General features: G+C 44.6%; 1 protein-coding gene across 1 annotated transcript in view; it reads left to right on the top strand.

The window, feature by feature from the left end:
• The window catches only part of PTN (pleiotrophin), a 120,585-nt gene extending 99,192 nt beyond the window's left edge, over positions 1-21,393 (top strand). Inside the window, 1 exon segment of the mRNA XM_019544662.1 lies at positions 20,564-21,393. Coding sequence (XP_019400207.1) covers positions 20,564-20,616 — 53 coding nt within the window. The 3' untranslated portion in view covers positions 20,617-21,393.
• Positions 21,394-21,436: the final 43 nt, after the last annotated feature.

The following is a 21,436-nucleotide window of genomic DNA, read 5'->3' as shown; positions in this document are numbered from 1 at the left end:
GTGTGGGGATGCAGTCAGGAAGGCCAACTGTACCTTGTCATGCATCCACAGATGCATCTCAAGCAGGTCCAGGGAGCTGATACTCCTCCTCTATGCAGCACTGGTCAGGCTGCAGCTGGAGTATTGCGTCCAGTTCTGGGCACCACACTTCAGGAGGGACATGGACAACATGGAGAGGGTCCAGAGGAAGCCACTCGCATGATCGGGGGCAGCAGGGCAGGCCCTATGAGGAGAGGCTACGGGACCTGAACCTGTTCAGCCTCCACAAGACAAGGCTGAGGGGGGATGTAGTGACCCGTTATAAACTAGTCAGGGGGGATGAGCGGGCATTGGGGGAGTCACCGTTCCCCTGAGCGGGAATGACCAGGAATAATGGTCACAAGCTGGCAGAGGGTAGATTTAGGCTGGATATCAGGAGGTGCTACTTCATGGTCAGGGCATCTAGGATCTGGAACCAACTTCCAAGAGAAGTGGTGCTGGCTCCTACGCTGGGGGTCATTAAGAGGAGGCTAGATGTACACCTTGCTGGGGTCATTTGACCCCAGTACTCCTTCCTGCCATGGCAGGGGGTCGGACTAGATGATCTGTTCAGGTCCCTTCCGACCCTAGAAACTATGAAACTATGAGTGGATCATGACTCTGCCCCAAGCCCCAGCCCTGTGCTCTCACCACCCTGCAATCCTGGGCCTAGCCTCAGCCCTGGACTCACCTGCCTGTCCTGCTCCTGGATGCTGCTTTCTGTCTGCCCGTGGTCCCAGCCCATTCTCCTGGCCAAGCATGCCCTGCTCTGTCCAGTGCCTCCAGTGGTGGGTGCAGGGCAGCAGGGCTGAGTCCAACTGTGGCAAAGACACTGGTGGCGGCAGCTGGAAGCGAGGGCAGAGCAAACTGTTGCCACAGGGGCTGCTGTGAAGCTGAGTTTGTCTACCACACTGCCCCCACCTTGGTGCCACACTGCTCAGTCTCATGGACAACAGCTTTTGGCATTCCTAACTGCGCGTGGAGATAGGACAGGCTGTGCTCTGTGCCGGGTGTTACCTCTGCACCTGGGGCAGTGGGGCTGGCACCAAATACTTTGGGCTGCTCCTCATGCCAGGCTGGGCAGGGCCCAGGGACCCACCATATTCTATGGGCCAGATGGAATAACTTGGCAGGCTGGATCCGGCACACTGGATGTATTTTGCGCACCCCCTAGAATAATATCTATTCCCCCTTTTGCTTTTTTTGGACACTGCTGCACACTGCATAGATCTTCACTGAGCTATCTGTGAGGATGCCCTGTTTTTTTCTGAGTAAGTGCTGTTAATTTGGCATTTAATAAGGTATACAGAAACTAAATTATTCCTTCTAGGTCACATCCAGACGTGTGTGGATGTTTGGTTCCCTGGGACAAGTAGTGGTGGTGCACCTTGCGCCCTGCCACTTGTCTCCGGGGAACGCCCATGCCATGTGTACTTTGGCGTGTGGCAAGTTGCCTCAGGTGCTCCTTACCCGGAGTCCTGGGGGCCTCCTGGTGCTGCCTCCCGATTCTGCTGCGTGACACCTGGCTGGCAGCAGAGCGCGGCTCCGGGCAGCCTGGCACCACTTTTCAGCAGTGCCTGCTGGCTGAGCATGTGTTGCTCTGGATTTTTTTTCCATGGTTTTTTTTGATCCCTGGATATTCAGGGGTAAAAAAACCCACAGAAAAAATACCCAGCGCAGTGCATGCTTGGGCAGCATGCCCTTGCAGCATGGAGAACACCAGACTGTGTGGTATGTGGTGCTGCAAACATGTTTGCAGAGCCACATGCTGTGTGACCACGCTAATTTGGATGCACCCCAAATATGCAATACTTTGCATTTGTCAACACTGAAATTACCCCTCATTATCTTCTCTGGTCTTGGCTACCATAAGTAATGATGTGTCATCTGCAAATGTTGCCACCTTACTGTTCATCCCTTTTCCAGCTCATTTTTTTAAAACAATGCTGATTCTAGGATAAAAACTTGTGCCTCCCCACTGGTAACTTAAGTTTGACCCTTTTAGAAGATGATTATTCTGCAAGATCACTCTGTGTGTCTTGCAAGGAGGAATAGGTCACTTAAAGAGATGGAGAAAAAAATGTTGCAAGTTTTCCTTTTGCTGCTTTCCTAGGGGAGATAAATTTAGGTTTTCTAGGAACCCATATGAATGCCAACAAAATATCTGCTAAGTAAAACTGATAGAGCTACTCATTAATTTCAGGAATCAAAGCCTGCTTGGGAAGCTGATGCCCTGGGATTTACTTTCCTTGTACTTTTTTTATTTATCCCTAATCAGTAGCTCTGGAAAGACCTTGAAATAGTCTTCAAACACTATCACTGTCTGATGATGGGATCTCCTAGTTCAGATAAAAATTTAGAGCATGGACAATTTAGATCTATATTTCCTCCTTGCTGGTAGTTGATCCACTTTCTTTGGCTGGTTTTACTTATCAGCCAGGTATAAGTATTAGCCATACTCTGGGGCATTCAGCCACCCCAGTATTCACTGCTTGGAAATAAAGGGTTCTCAGAGAAACTCTTTTGTGGTGACTTTTGGAGAGAGGGAAACCCAACACTGGAGCAGAAACCATCTTACTTTCTGACAGATACTTTTCTCTGGAAATTTGTTTGGGGTCTACCACACCTGTTAATAATGCCTTGGACTGGCATGTCAAAGTATGATGATCTCAGTGTATCCCAGAAGATGGTGCCTTTTGAATGGAAGATTGTTAGCTCTGGAAATGCGACAGAGAGATACCATGGTTTGTGTATCTCCTACACAAATAAGGTTATGAGAAAACATATCTCCATAACCGGGGAGCGATAAAAGCCACTTTTTTTTATGGAATCCCAGTTGAAACAACTGAAGCTCCTCAAGCATGCACAGTCACATATTCTAATCAGTATCTGACATGTCAGTGATGTTCAAGGTCTTCCTAAACCATGGTGACAGATGTAAAAGAATCAGGCACCTCTGCTGAGCAGCTGCTCTAATGGCCAACTTGCACCAATGAGCAGAAAACACTGCTGACAAACTCCATCTGCCCTACTTCACGGCCGCCCAAACTTGATTGATGATTGTTCAGGTTTCAGCCATCCAGAAAGTAAAAGAACGGGGTATTGTCAGGATTCAGGAAACATTTTGCTTTATTGCTCAGAGGGGAAGAATTTATTTTTACTGAGATTGGTTGCCTCAGTGGGTCTCTCTCTCTCTCCCCCCTTGTCTTCCTGCCTTTCTCACTCTCGTTGTCTTCCCATCTGTCTCTCTCTGTTTCTCAGATGTTTAACAGTGTGTTCTTCTGATTAAAATAACTTGGAATTGAATCTTCAGTGTATCTGTTATCTGCTCCTTCTGCAATCTATTCATCTGTCTTTCTAACCTGACTATTATTTTTCTTTGATAAGAGAGAGTGCAAAAGTTATTTCCTGTCTGCCTTCTATATTAATATTTTGTGTATCTGATCTGAATTAGCTCAGTCTTATTCATGTCAATCCTAACAGCATGGGTGAACAATTGTAGCTCCTGGTCCATATGCAGCAATGTGTATATGCAGCCTGCAGTTCTTGGCTTTGATTCAGGAGCGTGGCCTTATGAAGATTAAAAATCCCAGCATCCAATATTCAAAACAGTTGCTCAGATCAAGATACACAATTGGATGCTGGGGCCTTTGGTCCTGCCATACTGCAGGGGAAAGTGGCTGTCAACTGCTCCAGTAAAGCAGCTTAGATGCAGCCATTGGGTGGCTGGCACGTTATCAATGCAATTATCTGTTTCTGCCAAAATTTGTGTACTCCTATCCTAGAGGAAATACAGTTATCCTACTTTGTATAATTACTAACATAATGTAATTGGAACATTTTACATGGAGGTTAGTATAGTATTAATAATAATACTGTACATGATATAGTGTCTTTTATCTAAGATTCTTTACAGACAACAGTTAACTAATCCCTATAGTATGCCTGTATGATAGAGAAGTGTTGTTGTCCCTACATTCAAGATCAGTGCTAACAAAGCTAGGGAAAGACTAAATGACTTTTACAAGGTCACAAACACAATCAGTGGCTGATCCAGGAAGAGAGTGAAGAACAGCTGACTTTTAGATCTATGCTGTATACAGCTAGCTGTTGTATCCTTTCTTTTCCAGTCCCTTGTCAGAACAACCCAGTGGTTTTTCAGATTGAATATGGTGCTTCTCTGCTTGTGCTGCAATCTTTCATTTTGGGGTGGGTTATCTAAGTTGACTTAAAAAGATTGTTTGGTTTTATATCTGCTTTCAGAAGATGCCAAAATACATATCTGGATGCTTGTTGTTTAGCAAATATACTTGTAGTCAGAGGAGTTCCCTGCTTCCCTGCTTTGCTATCAAACTGAGAGCAGTAGAATATACCAGGTGCTTGTTACCTATTGGACTAGATACTTGCCTACAGACAGGATGTATTAATAATCATGTGTTGCCATAAGAACCTGTTGGCTGCTGGTTGATGGAAGAAGCTACCTAGGATGTTGTTTGAATGGCTCACTAGTCTTATATATAGGGACCTACTTAACTCGTAGTTAAGTAGGTCCCTATACAAAGCCAATTTTCCAGCTTGGTCATGGTATTAAGGGCCAATTTTTCAGGCATTTCCCAGTGGCCCTGCCCCTCATTGCTGATTGATGGGGAGGCCCTGCTATTGTTGCTGATTGGTGGAGAGGCTCTGCCATTGCTGTGCATTGATGGAGCGGCCCCACCATTTTCGCAGACAGTAAGTCTCAAGCATGTGAGAGTGGCTGCAGGGATTGCCATGTTTTCTAAATATCATGGTAAGGGTTGGGAAATTCTAAAACAATGTATTATATAAATAATATTCTGGGTGGGGGGCAGGTTTTGGGGATGGGGTTAATTTTGTGGGAAATCGTGGCCAATGGAATATTTCCCAGTGATCATGGATATTGCTGGTTTTCACAGTTTCTATGAAAACCGTAAATTAAGTAGGTCCCTAGTTATATACGGCTACTTACTGTTCAAATGGACTGACTGCTATATTGATACAGTAGATAACTTGACTGACCCTGCTGGCAGAATGGGTGATTTGCTATGTTAAGTAGGGGCCTTCTGCTTTGTATTGTGCTCTCCTCCATCCCTCCCATTTAAAAAAAGAAGAAGAAATATTTTGTCCCTGCTTCCAAAGGGTAAAAGCAACCTATGAGTATTAAGAACTTCGAGTTTGGGTTTTTTTTTTCAATTTGAAGATGTGAAAGTCACATGATTTGGCCCCACAGTGCTGGCTGAATCTTCTTCTGTAAATTCCAGGGTTTCCAGTCTTTAATGTAACTCATTAGTTGTGCACACATGTGGCTAGCATAATAATTAGTATTATAGAAAGCAAAATAATAGGATGCTGTTCAAACTAATTAGATAGATATAAAAATGAAGTATTTTTTCACATTAAGCAAGCAGCTGTGAAAGTAAAAAAGGGAAAGCAAAATTGTGGGTATTCTCTTCCAAACCTCTCCTCAAAAAAACTGTTCCAGTCCTCATAGCCCATCTCTTTTCACTGCAACCATGTAGGTATTGTGCTAACATTAGAAACGGCAGCATTTAAGATCTGTCTAAACCACTTCTCTGGTGTTTCCAGGGAATGCCAATCTCAGGCATGCCCTGCCACCTGCTACTGGCTTGCAAGGGACCCTTAGGCACACTGGAAGCAAGAAATCTTGAGAACCACAGTGAGGGAGCAGCCTCAGCATGGTTAAAATGCCTCATTTCTAGGTTTGGGGTATGTGAGCAAGAGTGGGTAGGCAGAGAGTACCAGGGAAGAGATGTGGATGCACCCTCAGAGCCCACATCAGTGTATGGGTCCAGGTTAACTGCAGGACCTGTTATTTAGCAGTAGCAGCAATAGTATTATTATTACAGCAGTGCCTAGTGGCCTCAACTTGAAAAACACCCTCATTGTGCTACACACTGTAGGTCACAGCTCCCCATCCCACCTCTCAGGGGAAGTTCTGCCTTGGGACTCCCCATAAAACCTTGCCTGGTTTCTTTCTTGTAGGTGCCTGCTTCAGTCAGTCCTGGGCTTAGCTTCTAGAGGGGCAAGCCTGAGGCTTTGAGACTCTGGGTCTGCTTTGTCTCTGGCTTCCCTAGCAATCTGTACAACTCTTCCCCCTGAGAGCTCTTTCTTTGCTCCATTCCAGGAAGGGGGCAGGAGGGAGGGAAGGGGTGGTCAGAGCACTGACTTCTCAAACAACACTGCAGACCATAACATCGCAGCGCACCCTAACATCAGCTCTCCAGTTTCCCTCTGTTTCCCCTGTCCTCCCTGTGAGTCCTGCTTTCCCCTGTCCTCCCTGTGAAATCAGCTTCAGTCTAGGCTTTTCTTGAGCTGCTGGCAAATATCCAGTGCATCCCTCAGCTGGTAAAGTTTTGGGGCATTTGTTGGTGGCTTATGCATCTGGGATCTCTGACTGTTATCTCCTCTGTAGGCATAAGCAACACATTCCTCTTGAGGCTGGGGGGCACTGCAACCGCCTGTGGGTAGTGATGCGGGTGTTGGTAGCGAGGGCGGGCCAAGCAGGGACCGTCTGCAGCTGGCCGCAGTGGGAGGGAGCAGAATGGGGGACGCCAAGCCCAGAAGTTCCAGCAGCATGCCAAGAAGTGCCAGTGGCACTTCTTGGGGTTGGGGGGGTGGCACTAGCGCTCCGCCTGCCCCCTCTCCCCCTCACCTATGCTAAGAGTGCTCGCTCTCAGGGGGGGCATCACTTATGTCTATAGTGGTCCCTTTTGAGAAATCCCCATGTTGGGGCAAATAACTGAAATATCATTATAGTCACCCAGATGGCAAAATTTAGGCATCTAGGTAAAGTTTAGTTGCAACTGGAATGTTTCTGTGCATGTGCAAAAGTTCATAGATTCATAGATGTTAGGGTCAGAAGGGACTTCAGTAAGTCATCGAGTGCAACCCCCTGCCCTGGGCAGGAAAGATCACTGGGGTCAGTTGACCCCAGCCAGGTGCTGGTCCAGTCTCCTCTTGAAGACTCTTAAGATAGGAGAGAACACCACCTCCCGTGGAAGCCCATTCCAGATTCTGGCAACCCATACTGTGAAGAAGTTCTTTTTAATTTCCAACCTATATCTGCTCTCTGTCAATTTGTGGCCATTGTTCCTAGTTACTCCAGGGGGTGCCGTAGTAAATAGAGCATCTCCTATTCTATGCTGCCCTCCCCTGATGAATTTATAGGTAGCCATAAGATCAGCTTTCGGCCTTCTCTTGTGTCTCTCAGGTCTCTCAAAGTTAGGTACCTTTGCAGTCTAAAATGGATATGCTATGTAACTTTGGCACCTATTGAAGTTTGTGGCTTGCAGAGTAGTGCCATATTAGAACTTTTTCTGGAACACAGGCCTAAATTCTGGTTAGGTTCTCCAAGACCATTTTAAACCGTTGTGTTTGCATCCCTATCCAGACCATCCGTTACAACCATAATCTAAATTCTACGTAAGATTACACTCAACCCTGACACAAAATAGTTCTAACACCCTAACTTGCCATGGGTAAAGCAGGGCAACCATGGCAGCCTATGTCCCTGTGGCAGGGCACTGTTGGTGCCTGCCACTTTAAGGGGTGGGTCAGGCATGTGCCTGATTGCAGTGGCCATTTTGAGACCCTTATATATAAAGGCTGCAGTCTGCTGTTGCCAGGGGAGGGAGAAACATTGTCTAGCTGAGCTGCAGTGGGAATAACTAGGAGGTGAGTGCAAGAGCTTTTGGGGATGGCTAGGAGGCTCTTGGTCCTGGGTATGACCTAAAACTGTACCCTGCTGGGGATGGGTGGCTCAGTGGGGCTCCTACTGGCACTGGAGCCCCCAGGACATGCCAGGCCAGTTACCACCCTGCTGAAAGGTGGGTTGGGTCACTTTAATAACCCTAGCTCCCACAACTGGGTGGGTAACCCCATAGTAGGGCTGAGAAGGTGGACCTTGCGAGAGAGTGGGCTAGATGCTCAAGAAGCCTGACTTGAGGTACCCTGGACTGGTCAATCCTGGGGCCAGGACCAGAAGGGTCAAAGGGACCAGGGGCCCACCACAAGGGACACCCAGAGCTGAGGGCCTGGGGTTGTGACTGGCCTTGGAGGTGAGACCAGGGTCCATGTGGCCAAAGAACCTGGGAGGCCACACCTGAGAGGGGGAAGAGTACAGGGAGCTAGGTAGCCTAGAATGAGGGTGGAGTAGGCTGTCTGATTGGAGGGTTCCAGCTGGGGTCCAGAATGGAGGATTATGGGGCCCAGTGGGGGCTGGAGACATTAAGAACTATGATGCCATCTGCAAGGCATGGGCTATGGTGTAGGGAAGGTCGGAGCTGCAGACAGTGCCCCCTGGCATCGGGGCATTAATGGGCAGTCTCCTATGTTATACCAACAGTTTATGGAGCAGCAAAGTCGTGGCAGAAAAGACTGGGCAGATTGCCCTAGAGACAGGTGGGTGGGCTGGCATGAGATCTGGCCCCAAGAGTTGTCCCCTATCACAGCCCCTCTTCTATAAAATGTTGACAATATACACTCAAGAGGTCCTGGCTAGAGGGCCATGCCCTCTGCCAGAAAGGAAGGCAAACCCCCCCCCCCAATCCATACCAGTGTGACCATGGGGTAAAATTCCTTCCTGACCCCTAATATGGTGATCAGTTTGACCCTGAGCAGAGGGCAAGACCCTCTGGCTAGGAATCTCTGACTTTGCTCCTAGCAGGGGAATTGGTACACCCTAGTTGAAGTCTCCAGCTTTAGCTGTAGTCAACAACTGATGCCTCTGGTAGTATCAGGCTTAAAAACACCCTGACACATATAGCAGAAAAAAGGGAGAGTTTATGGGGGTGGTAGCAGCTAGCAAAGTCCAGAAGCTTGGAAAATACCCATGGTAAAACATACGCCTAGATCATCCCCAACCATTGTCTGTCCAACCTCTTGTTGAGCGCCATCAGTAATGGAGAGTCCACAACTTCCCTACGCAATCTGTTCCTCTGCCTCATTATTCTAACAGTGAACATTTTTTTCTGGATATCCAATCTGAATTTACTTTGCTGCAACTTCAGACCATTGGTCCGCATTCTCTTTTGTGCAGCAAGAGAGAAAAGGTACTTTCTCTCTTCTTTATGGCAGCCCTTCAAGTATTTGACAAATGCTATCATGTCCGCTCTTAAGTGTCTTTTCTGCAAGCTGAACATGCATAGCTCCTTTAGCCTCTCCTCATATGACTTGCCTTCCAAGCCCTTGATCATCCTTGTTGCTCACCTCTAAACCGTATCTAACTCCTCCATGTCCTTTATTAAATGAGGAGCTCAGAACTGCACACAGTACTTCAGATGAGGCCTAACCAGTGCCCAGTAGAGAGACACTTTCACCTTCTGTGTCCTGCACCTAATACTTCTATTGATGCAGCCCAAAACTGCATAGGCCTTTTGTTTTAGCAGCATATCCAGCCTGCTTGGCATTCATCAGTACCCTTCAGCAGTGAAAATGCCTGAAGCTGTGGGACTTATTGTGACAAAAGATTTGCCATCAGCAAATGTTTACACTCATTACCATTCCAAGCAGAGACAGTGAGCTCTCTTCCCCATCTTCTCTCCTTTTTCTCTTCTTTACTTACTTCCTTGATCTTTCCTTTCTGTCTTTCTTCTTTCCTTTCCTTTCCCTTTCCATTCTCCTTGCTGTCTTTTCTTCTCTGTAAGCTTGTCACGTAAGTCTTCCAGGCAGCTCAACAGAGTATGGAGCTCTAGTAAAAAATAGCTGAACCTGTGTCATTAGCTCACAACATAGATAAAATCTGTAGGCAGGCACATCATGCATGCACAAACATATGCACACACAAATAGACATGCAAGGCCCGCCTTAGCGAAAATAGCACCCTGGACAAACTTGTATTTTGGCACCCCTGCAAGTCAGAACCCCAAGTCAGTAGATTTGCTGAAGGCAGGGGTTTGGGGTGTAGTCTGGCAGGGAGGAGCTACCTGCAGTACCCAGCCTGGCTCCTCCTGGAGACGGGGGTCGGGCTGGGCAGTGTGGGTGGTTCCACCTCCATGCTGGACTGCACCCCGTGCCCCTACCTGCCTGCTTCTGTCTGCAGCAGTGTTGCTGATTTTGTGGGTCTGGGTGTTGCTGTGTGTGTGCATGTATGTGTGTATATGTGTATGTTTGTGTGCATGTGTGTGTCTGTGTGTGTGTGTGTGTGTGCGTGTGGCATGCCCCTGACAACAACACGCTGGGCGGTCACCCACATTGCCTATCCCTAAGGCCAGTTCTGTACACGTGCATGTGTGCCTAGACACACACCCACATGCACCGCCCCCCCAACACACACACTCTGTCTCCTCTCTTCTGGTTCCAGTTAACAAATAATTTCCTATTACATAACTGCTCACTAATCTTGAGTAATATATGGAAGCAGTTTACATATCAAATGATTTGGCTATCTTACTATGTATGTAAACACACAGGTATATGTTATAAGGGGAAAATCTATCCTGCTTTATGCTATTTTAGACCAATGCTCTTCTTTTGTTGACCAGTATTCCTTGAATGTGTGAGTGCAGACTAAAAACCTGACACCAGCATATGTCTCCCTTGGTCCATGCATGCACCGGTTCTATTAATGTTAACTAGTTCTGCATGTAGTACCTTCTATAGCCAGATCATTTTTGGGTGGGAATTTAGCATTATTCTAATCACTATTCTCCCCACTTTTCCTGCTCACCAGCCACAGAGTGTTTTCTTGCATGCCCCGTTGGGAGGACTAAGGATTACATTATTAGTGTCACAGTACTTGGTATTTTCTTAAAAGCCACACCTCTTGGAGTCAAGTGATATGAGAATCTCAGCTTTTGTTTTGAAAGAAACAGAAGTTTTTAGCCTTTGTGTTTGCAGGAAAATCCTGACAGTGGGTGTGTCTACACAATATGTCTTAATGCACAGTGGACTGTTCTATTGTGCATTAGTGTGTCATGGCAAAAACTGTGCTACTTTACAGTAGAATTAGTGTACTGTTCATTAAGCATCACAAAAAAAAGTTTGCCTTTGCTACTGTGCATTAGTGCTACCAAACAATGCACAGTAGCAAAGGCATATTAATGAACGTGTAGATGTGCCCAACATGATCCAAGTATGATCCTAAAAGCTTTACAACAAAAAAAAATGGAGCTCCAAATTCATTATCATGAATCTCATGATTTCCCAGATTTTAACTCAGCTTTTTGAATGTTGGACACATGGAAATGCACACACATTTAGAAAAAAAAAATTGTACTTCTGAGTTCCTCCAAGTTTCAATTCAAGCTTGATTCCAGCTTTAAAGAGAGAAACATTCAGGTTATTTTTTCAAAATCAGAAACAAATTGTTCCAAATCATATAACTTAGGTTTCTTTAATCAGAACCCTAGGCTATCACTCAATTTTGGTGGTACTGGGTGAACAGTTTTTGTGGGGAAAAATCCTTAGATTTAAATCATCACTAAGCATATTTATTTCAGTAGTGCCTGAGGCCCAGCCACAGCTGGGTCCCTGTTTTGTTAGGCACTACACAGAATAGTAGAAAACCTGTGCCCCAATGAACTACAAACTAAATAGGCAGGGAAGATGCCAAAAAGGACAATTTCAGCTTAAAACATATCCATTTTGAAGAGTTACTGCCAGTAAGCCTTGTTTATCAAATAGTTTCCAAGTTTGAAAAGATCATTTTCAACAGTTCAAAATATTTATTTAATTTATTGCATTCTGGCTGGGTATGTAGTACATGACCAAAAGAAATCAGTGGAAGGACTTCCATTGACATTAGTGAGTTTGGGTTAAGTGGGTAGGCTCCGAGTGACTTCAATGGGACTTGGATATGGTTAAAGTCTGGTACATACTTAAATACTTTGCTGAATCAGGACCCTGGTGGTTAAACACTTTAATGAACAGAGGTACCATTATGACATTTGGTTCAGACTAGCCAATAGTTCTCAAATGTTTTTGGTTTGCATACCCTTATGTGCATTGTACTGGTATGTAATCCAATGACTGTATGTTATAGGTAGTTAAAATGTTACATTTTGTTAAAACAATCACACCGAACCACCTCCAATAGCCTAAGGCATAAGGTTCTTCATTCCCTCCCTCCTCCTTTTTTTCTGTATTTACATTATTGTTGTTCAGCTTTCCCATTCTTTTCTATTGCTTACCTTTACAAGTTTGCTAAGTGCTTACAGAGTGTGCGTACATCAGTTTGAAAGGCACTGGTTTAGAAATATGGCAAGTTATACTTTGAAAATGGCACACTACTTAGGCATGATACTTGATTTTCACAGAGTTCTTAAATCACATATGCAGGTGGAGAACCAGCCGTCTATGCATCTATGATAGAGTAGGTTGCTGGAATTCCATCTATCACAACTGTAAGCAAAGATGCCCAACTAGACTGTCATCTGATTACTTGGATCCTTTCTGATGATAGGTCTCAGTAGAATCTCCCCTCCTAAATGCTAATTCCTGCACTGTATATAAGGCAGTATGACAAGGGACTAGCAGATCTCCTGGCCTTTGCATTGCCTCCCTGTCTCCCAGGCTACAGATTAAAAAGTTCCCTTTTGCATAAGGTATACTGTCCTCAGAGCCTGTACCCTCTGAGGTTGAATGCAGTTTGATTTGAAAATGAACAAATGCCTAGGTAAAAAAACACACTACTAGATGTACTTGGATGTGCGAATAACATTGAATATATCTTTTTCTTTCCCTTGCTATCGCATTTTGAAATCAGAAATGTTATGAATTAACTGTGCAGTACTGCATCATACAGTTCAGTATTTAAATTCTGAAAAGTCAGGGCAATCTATGTAATGATTATGGGAGTGATTTCACAGTTGTTATTGCTTTTGTACAGAAAGCGATCAAAAACTATGGTGATTGGTGGCAGTATAAAAACTTAAGACAAATGGATATATAGTGTAAATGGACCACAAGTTGAAGACATGCTAAGACTAGAGATGAACAGGGAATGGTTTTCTCATCTTGCAAGAGCAGTTGTTTTCTTGTGCTGAACTGGGGCAAAAACTTAATCTCAGAAGCAGTTTGGGAATTTAAAATCTGAGAAACAGTTTAGCTTGGAGTCCATCAAAGCCTTTCCTGTTTATAATTTTTGAACAATTTTGTTTTGGTTTTGAACATTTTAATTACATTTTTAGAAGTAAAACAAAAATAACATAAATGTCTAAACAATAAACCATTTTGAGATGGAAAACTATTTTCCCCCCAATGCTTTAAAATTTTTTTTTCAAAAATGTTTTCAAGGAAGGAATCTGTCCAAACTGACCATTTCCCATGAGAAGGTTTGGTTTGAATAAATCTGCATTTTCAAACAAAAGTTTCTTGTTCAGCCTTAGTTAAGGAAATCTTTGCCAAAGGTTCCCATATTGCAGCCTTCCCTCCTCCCTCAGTGAACTTTCAGGGGGTGTCTGCTGGTTGTAGCTCTGTAAAATTCTATTAAAAGATTCATGAACTCTTTAGTGGCTTAAATGATGCCTTCCCTATACCATCAGCTGCGGCTTCATGCCTTTGTCAGATACTGCTTTAGTGTTTGGCAAACCCTGATCACAGTTTAACAGCTGGGTAAAGTTCTTTTACTGGATAAAGCTGTTTTAAACACCACTACACTGGAGGTCCACAGGAAGGTGGCATACACAAACAGGTATGCGACCTTTGTTACAGATGGGGTGTCAGCTTATCTGGGCAATCCTTAGTTGCCTAGTTACAGGAGCTGTACGCTTCCAGCTTTATGGGAACTGGAAGGGTGCCAAGCTCCTAAGAGAGTACAGTAAAGTGGGATAAGGGGAATGATGAACATCTCTATATATAGAGGAGGGTGTTAAACAGCACAGTTATAACACAGGAGATGTAATCAAATGTAAAATACTGGCAAAGGGCATGTCACATCCCTCTCACAGATCTACTGGAAAATGGCTTTCTATTGCTACAGTTGTTCCTTTTATTCTAGCAGTAGAGCTCTGTGCTGTAATGCTGAGGAGTCTACTCTGTTGATGACCAATGCAGCAATGGGGCCTTACATAAGGAGGAGTTCTCCTCCAATTAGAGTTTACTTTCAGCTTGTCCATAATCACTGTCCAATTATAATTTTTCTTTCTAAGCTGTACTACTTGTCTTGGGGAAGCTTTGAAGTTTAGGGGTTGTGAAAATGGTTGACCATGAAAAGATCCCATTACTCAAGAAGTAAGAAGGAATATATGTGTGTGTGTGTGTGTGTGTGTGTATATGTATATGTGTATATATATATATATATAAAATGTGTGTGTGTGTGTGTGTGTGTGTATATATGTGTGTATGTGTGTGTGTGTATACACACACACAGGGTTTAGTCCATCTATTTGTGTGTTTGTCTGTCTGTCCATAATGCTCTTGGAGGGTGTGGCTCCAACCAATGCTGCATCAAAAATACCTGTCAAGAATGATGGGAGAGGTGGGCAGGGATGGAGCATCACCACCCACCATCCTGCACTGCCACTGCCGCCTCCCGGGGGGGAGGGCTGGCATGGGGCTGGACATGGAGTGGGGTGGAGGGGTGGCATGTGGCTGGATGCAGAGTGGTGGCAGCGCTCCATCATCCCTGCCCCGCCGGCCATCATTCTTGATGGGCAATTTTCTAGTGCCATATATAAAGAGTGCATTGGACTAGCTTCTCATGGAAATTAATTGGAAAAATGGGATGTTCAGTCTTTGATTTCATAGGAAACTGGCAGCGGTCCCTTTGGAGTCAGATTTTTAAAAGAGCTTACCTTCTGTTTGATGCCTAAAGGCCAAGGGGGAAATTCTGGCCTAACTCAAGTCAATGACAGTTTAGCCATTCCCTTTAATGACTCTAGGAGGTCACTTGAGCACTCAAACATGCCCAGCACTCTGTGGCTTCCAGTAATGATACTTCTGGTCACATTTGCAAAAAAAGTTTCTAAACCCAGCATATGATCTCTTTTGAAAATTCAACTACATATGTTGGTGGCAGCAAAGAGCTTAAGAAAATCTACCCCAATTGTGGGTCCAGAACCCATTTGAAAAACTGGGCTTCTCTGTACAAAATGGGGCTGAGTTCCTTAGTTGCTCTGAGAACAATCATTCCAAGCTCCTGATGCAAGCATTGATATTATCTGCTGTAATACTCCACCAGTACAGCTTTTTCTATTTCAAATTATTTTTTATTGCTTTTTGGGATGCTGCTCGACTTAAGTGCCAGAGTTTTGTAAAGCCATGGGTGAACTATCAGCTCCTCCCCAGTGAGTGAAAATAAATACCTGTGTATCTTGGCTTACAAAGCTTGGCTTCTATTAAAATGTAATTATTCTCCTTTTGTGCCTTTAAATTGAGAGTGGCTTCAAATAGTATGCAGCCTCTATGTGACATAATTACTTTCCTTCCCTGCTTGCACAGTAAAAGAGGGGTTATAGAATAAAGGTGGCTAGTTAAAGAGTGCCATTATGCAAAATTGCATAAAAGTATGCCACCACTAAATGATGGCAGTTTCTAGATAAAGTCCTGACTTTAGAGGCATTGAAATCAATGGGAATTTTGTTTGAAATCAATGGGAACTTTCTGGCTATTTTTTAACAGGTTCAGGACCAACTGGTTTCTTTTTTTTTTTTTTCAGAGATGTTCCCTGATCTTGAAACCCATACTCAAGCAAATATTTCTCCTGCCTAGGGCTGCTCATACTAGTAGGGTTTTATTCATCTGGTTAACAGTTGCAGAATCAAATCCATATAAGCATGAAAGGGAATAAACTTTGGTGTTTTTTAACCTGTCTTGTTCTAGTGAAAATGCTTTGAATACCAGCAGGTGGCTATTTTGTTGTGAAGCACTTGATTACTGGTGTGTATTACCAGGTATTCTGTGATGTGCCTCTGCATATGTACTGCAGATGGACAGGTGTCATGGCATAGTTTTGTGGCTTCCAGCTGGATGAGGGTATTACCACATATTCTCATAATAGCGGGTGCTGGGGTGTGTGTGTTTCAAATATACACACAGTAGAATGGTTGGTGACAATTCAGCTGGATTTCTTAAAATATTTGGAGGCTATATCCAACCTACTCTATATCCAAAATGGTTACATATTGCTCCTACAGGATGCATCCACACATGCGCTTTATTATGGAGTTGACTGGTCAGCTCCACGGTAAAGCATCAGTCTACACATGCACCAATATTAGGGCACAGTAAACTAATTAACTCCACTCTAGGATAGTACTGCCCTACAGTAAAGTAAATAACTACAATTAAACACTTCTGTAGATGGGGACTGTGAAATAACTACAATCAACCACTTGTGTAGATGGGGACCTTGGGTGAAAATTGCACCTGATTAACCCAGGCAGCAGGAGGCTAGATCCTTGCCTGCCACCTAGCCACATAGTTCTCAACGCATGTTCTGCACTCATATGCCCCAGCCAGCCCCTCCACTGCCTGACACTGCCATCCGGAGCCTGGGGCCGAACCCCTGGGCTCCGTGCCAGCCTGGGCCTGCTCCACCCTGGCTAAGGGTGCTGTGCCTGGGAGCAGTTCACTCTGGTGCAAACTGCCCAAAGTTTATTGCTTTGCCTTAACTGCATGTGTAGATGCACCCTCAGTGATGCAAAGGGAGTGAAAAGCACCCTTAACTGGGCAGCTAAGGATTTTCTGGATAAGATGACATCCCCACTTGGTACAAAAGTGGCATAAACTAATTGTGTATACCACCTTCCTCTGGACCTCCAGTGTAGTGGTGTGTGGTGGGGTATAGGGGAAGAATGTGAATCTGGGGCATTTGTGTCCTAGCCAGAATAGTAGTTCCTTGAGAAATAGAGAACATTGTCTGGCAAGGATCTACCCCTGTCCTTCCCCCACCACTAGAGGATCACACACACCTTAACAGCAATGGTGACTCTTATACTGGTACTTTTAATGATAAATACTTTTGATACATGAAGTGAATGGTGCCATTAAGAAGTTCTTCTTAGAATAATGTGATTTAGTAGCCACCTGGATTTCATTTGTTCATAGCATTTCTTCATAAGAGCTCCTGATACTATAACTGACACATCAGATACAGACACATTGCCTATAGCCAGAGCATGGCTGATGCAGGGGTCTGTGACTTACTTTTTGCAAACACTGCATTAATTTAAAACAAAGATGACAAAAGAGCTGTTTGCACAGGGTGCTTGAAGAGCTGGAGGTATCCTGGCCAGGGCAGCTGGCATTTGCAGTACTGCCTTCCTGGTCTTCTGAGCCAGTGCCTACCAAGAGAAAGATCTGGCTGCATCAGAATCGGCAGCATGGTGACTCTTCCATCCCACAGGTCCACTGGCACTGGATACTGCTTGACAAACTACTGTAAATACTGAAGGCAGGCTGAGGCCATTTTTGAAAAGGTTGGCTAGGAAATAACTGCCCGACATAATGTGCTGAAGTGCAGGTCTTGCATACAATCTTTGCCAATGTTAGTGAATCCCAGATAGATGTCCATGTATAGCAGGGGTCAGGAGCCCCTGGCATGTATGCCAAAGCATGGAATGTGAGTCCATTGTTCTTGGCATGCCACAACTGGCTCATGCTCTGGGCAGCTGCCGCTGGTCAGAGTCTGGGCTGCTCAGAGCAGGTGGCAGGGAGGCTGCTAACCCTGCTGCAAGCAGCCTGGGCTCCATGGCAGGCATCAGCTGCCCAGACCCTAGGCCGGATGTGGCAGGAAGCTGGGAGGCTACAACTGGTGCTTCAGGGTCCAGAGCCCCGCCTTGGCTCTGTGGCCAGTGGGGGCCACTCATGTGCCTCAGGGAAAAGGGCTGGGATTGCAGAGACCCAGGCCCCTTCCTTGCCATGTGTCCTGAGGTGTGTGTGCAGCTGCCACTGGCCACAGATCCAAGACCCCAGTGCAGCTCTTTGAAGCCTGCCCATTTCCTGCTGCTAGCAGCCCAGGCTCCATGGCAGCAGCTGCTGAATGCGTACCTCAAAGCGCACAGTGTGGAAGGGGTTGGGACTTTGCTGCCACAACAAGAATTGGGCTCCTTGGGCTCCCCTGCTGTCTGTCCCCTAGCATGCCAACATCTTCAAAGTCCAGGCTGTGGCTCAAAAATGTTATCAACCCCTGATATAGAGGATAAGAACATGAAAAAGTGGATTATCAAATATAGTGTGCCTAATGGATCTTTCCTACACTTTCCTTTGGCTATTTACTCAACAGATGCAGGGAAAAGAGACTGCAGAGATTTCAGATAACTGGCCATTATATTCTAAATGAGGCAGGGCTTTCTGATAAAGGGTCTTGGCTTGTAACCCTTGCATTGTATCAGTGTCATAGCTAGGGAACAATGGCAAGACAGAGGAAGATGGGATGATGTGGATGTCTGTGGCTGTACAAACACACTTGGTATTGCATAATACATTCTGCTTTCTTATGTGGAACCAGTAGGGAGAGGGAGGTTGAAAATATGAGTTACACAGATGCATAGCTGCAGATTGAATAGTGGGAAGACAGGAATAAAAATAAAATTCAAAGCAACTTCCTAACTCAGTAATAGTAGAGATGCTTCTGTCTATGGTATACCTCCAATATGAAGAGGTGCACAGTGGCTATGAACAGGCATAGTGGTAACCATGGGAGTTTGAGAATGCACAGATCAACATTTTCTAAACCTCCATGCCTTAAAGTTAGATTCCTAAGTATTAGTATTATGAACATGGAGATTAGGTTTTCAAATTAGCCTAAGGCCCGCTCTGCACACACAGCTTAGAATAATGGGTTAATCTTCTGTTACATGTCTGATTCCCATCACTTCAGTATAGCCCCTAGTGTGGATGTTGCTATGCTGGTGTATACATGCCTTATGTGAATATAGTTTATTCCCTTAGGGAAGTGAGTATTCCCCTCTATTCTGCACTGGTGAGGCCACATCTGGAGTACTGTGTTCAGTTTTGAGCCCCCCATTACAGAAAGGATGTGGACAAACTGGAGAGAGTCCAGCAGAGGGCTGCCAAAATGGTTTGAGGCCTGGGGCACATGACTTCTGAGGAGAGGCTGAGTGAGATGGGCTTATTTAGTCTCGAGAAGAGAAGACTGAGAGGGGATTTGATAGCAGCCTTCAACTACCTAAAGGCGGGGTTCCAAAGAGGATGCAGCTCGATTATTCTCTGAGTTTCAAAGCTCAAGCTGGGCTTGCCTGCAGGGAAACAGAAACTAAAGTAAGGAGAGGGAGGGGGAAGGAGTGCTCTCATTATTGACTGTGTAGCTGACCAGTGACTGTCATCCTTTCCTGAGGTCCCTTCTAATCCCAGTGCCCCGGTGGATGGGATGGAAAAACTGCATAAAGGGCAGCATTGTTTGAACTGCTCTGGTTTCTGCCTTGGTGTCAGTTGAGTGAGGGTGCACCTTAACACATGCACAGTGTCACTCACTCATGTCACGAGCTTTGCCTGTCAGCAGCCAGAGGTGCAGAGCTCCAAAACCCAGAAGCCCCTGTACCTGTCTCCTTGAAAGCTGTCAGTCTTTGTGGCCTCAGCAGGGGTTAACACATCTGCAGTTTTGACCCCGCTGTGGCTTAACACATACAAGTGACACAAGTTTTGCTTTCAAGACCTTGGGGTGCAGTTTCCCCGAATCCCCTCCACCTATCTTCTTGAATCTGGCCGGTTTCATGCCCACAGAAGGGGCTACCATTCCTGCAAGTTTCATCCAAATCAGGCCAGAAATGACAAAGTTATAGGCTGTTTCGAGCTTCCCCATTATAGCCTATGGGCGAAACATTGAAACAGTGAAAATGTTTTGATGAAACGAAATGGAACAACAGTTTCAAATTGAAACAAAATGCAAAACAAAACACTGCTCTATCAAAACGTCAAAATGCAAGTTGGAACGAAACGGTGCTGTTTCGCAGAGCCCTGCTTATTTCCTTACTCACCCAACATAAGCCATATCCAGCCCACACTCCATGGATTTTGCCCACAAAACCTTGGAAAATAATGATTTGAACCAAAAATGGATGCATGGAATCTGTTACTGAGGTTTGATTGGATTTTAAATGCTGGTCCTGAACCAAAAGGGGGAATACTGGCAGAGTAAGAGTCAGAAAAGCTAGAGGGCTTTCTTTCCACCTTCTGGAAAAGGGAAATAATTCCTTAAGAGTCATTTTCACATTCAGCTTTCTGACCAATGAAAATGTAAAATAGAAAGGAAATGAGGGATGTGTATGTGACCATGAGCAAAGCTTGCCTCCTGCTCTCCACTGAGCCATGACCTGGTTACTCCAGGAGCTGCCTCCTGTTTTCTTATTTTCTAAGCAAGTCCCTGAGACAATGCCTCGCATGCCAAACAGAACTGGGGGATCAGATTAGAAAAGTTCTGAACTGGAGGGATACTCCCCTTTACATCCTCTTTAGCCCTTGATACATTTCTCCTTTCTCCCCCACCTAAAAACCTGGACAGAAAAATAACTCTTATGTGTACAAGAACACAGGGGGAAATGCTTCTGCACTAACTGTTTTACTGAGCTGAATTTAGATGCTAATTTTGTTGTTGTCATCTTGACAGAACCCAAGAAGAAGAAAAAGGAAGGCAAGAAACAGGAGAAGATGCTGGATTAATAGAAGCCAAGCTGGTCAGCATGAGAAAGGGACATCAGCAGCCACGATCAGTTAACAGTTTCATTTACACCTAGGCATTTTATCCTAAAATTATTTATAGCTTAATGGTACAATAGAAGGAAACAAACAAATACACACACAAAGAAATCTTTTTTTCCTTTTATTTTACTTTAGTATTTTTAACATATAACCCTAACAATGTTTTTAGAGGCCTGAAATAAAGAACTGTAACTTCCTTTAGAAAAGTATTTCTATTTTATATTGAACAATGTAGAGGGTTTTAAATAATTTTTTTTCTCAAGTTTTATATTAGGTCTTGATCCTATGAATTAGTCCACATGGGCTAAGGCTTGAGCATACAGAGCCTAACTGTAGTCAATGGAACTTTGTTGTAATGGTGTTTGCCTGAAAGCTGCAATGTTTTAGGATTGTGGCCTTGGGTCAGAAACAAACAAATTTTTCTTTCTTTTTCCTTCTATCTTTTAAATTCTTGTTATGGCTAGAGAACTCTGTGAATAATCAGCTGGGTAGGGATTTTTGGATATTTGCAGGTAAGAATTTTTTTTTCTGGTCAATCTTCAGGTGAAAGGCCACCATTTCTAGGTTAAAATCTCATTGTCTCTGCTGCTGGCAATTTTCCTTTCTCTGATAGAAAAAAGGTGGGGTTAGCAAAGTCCTGAATTTTCCTCCCCTACCCCGAAGATGAGAAAGTATTTTTCATAGAAGAATGACAGCAGAACTCTCTTTTTGTTTTCATATTAAATTCAAGGTGATGGAGAAAAATGTTTTCTTCTCTATCTAAATATCCTAACAACCCCCC

The sequence above is a fragment of the Crocodylus porosus genome, unplaced genomic scaffold (genome assembly GCF_001723895.1).
Source record: "Crocodylus porosus isolate Cpor-Errol unplaced genomic scaffold, CroPor_comp1, whole genome shotgun sequence".
NCBI lineage: Eukaryota > Metazoa > Chordata > Crocodylia > Crocodylidae > Crocodylus > Crocodylus porosus.
Note: the sequence above shows the minus strand (reverse complement) of the source record. Positions and strands in the feature narration are given on the sequence as shown.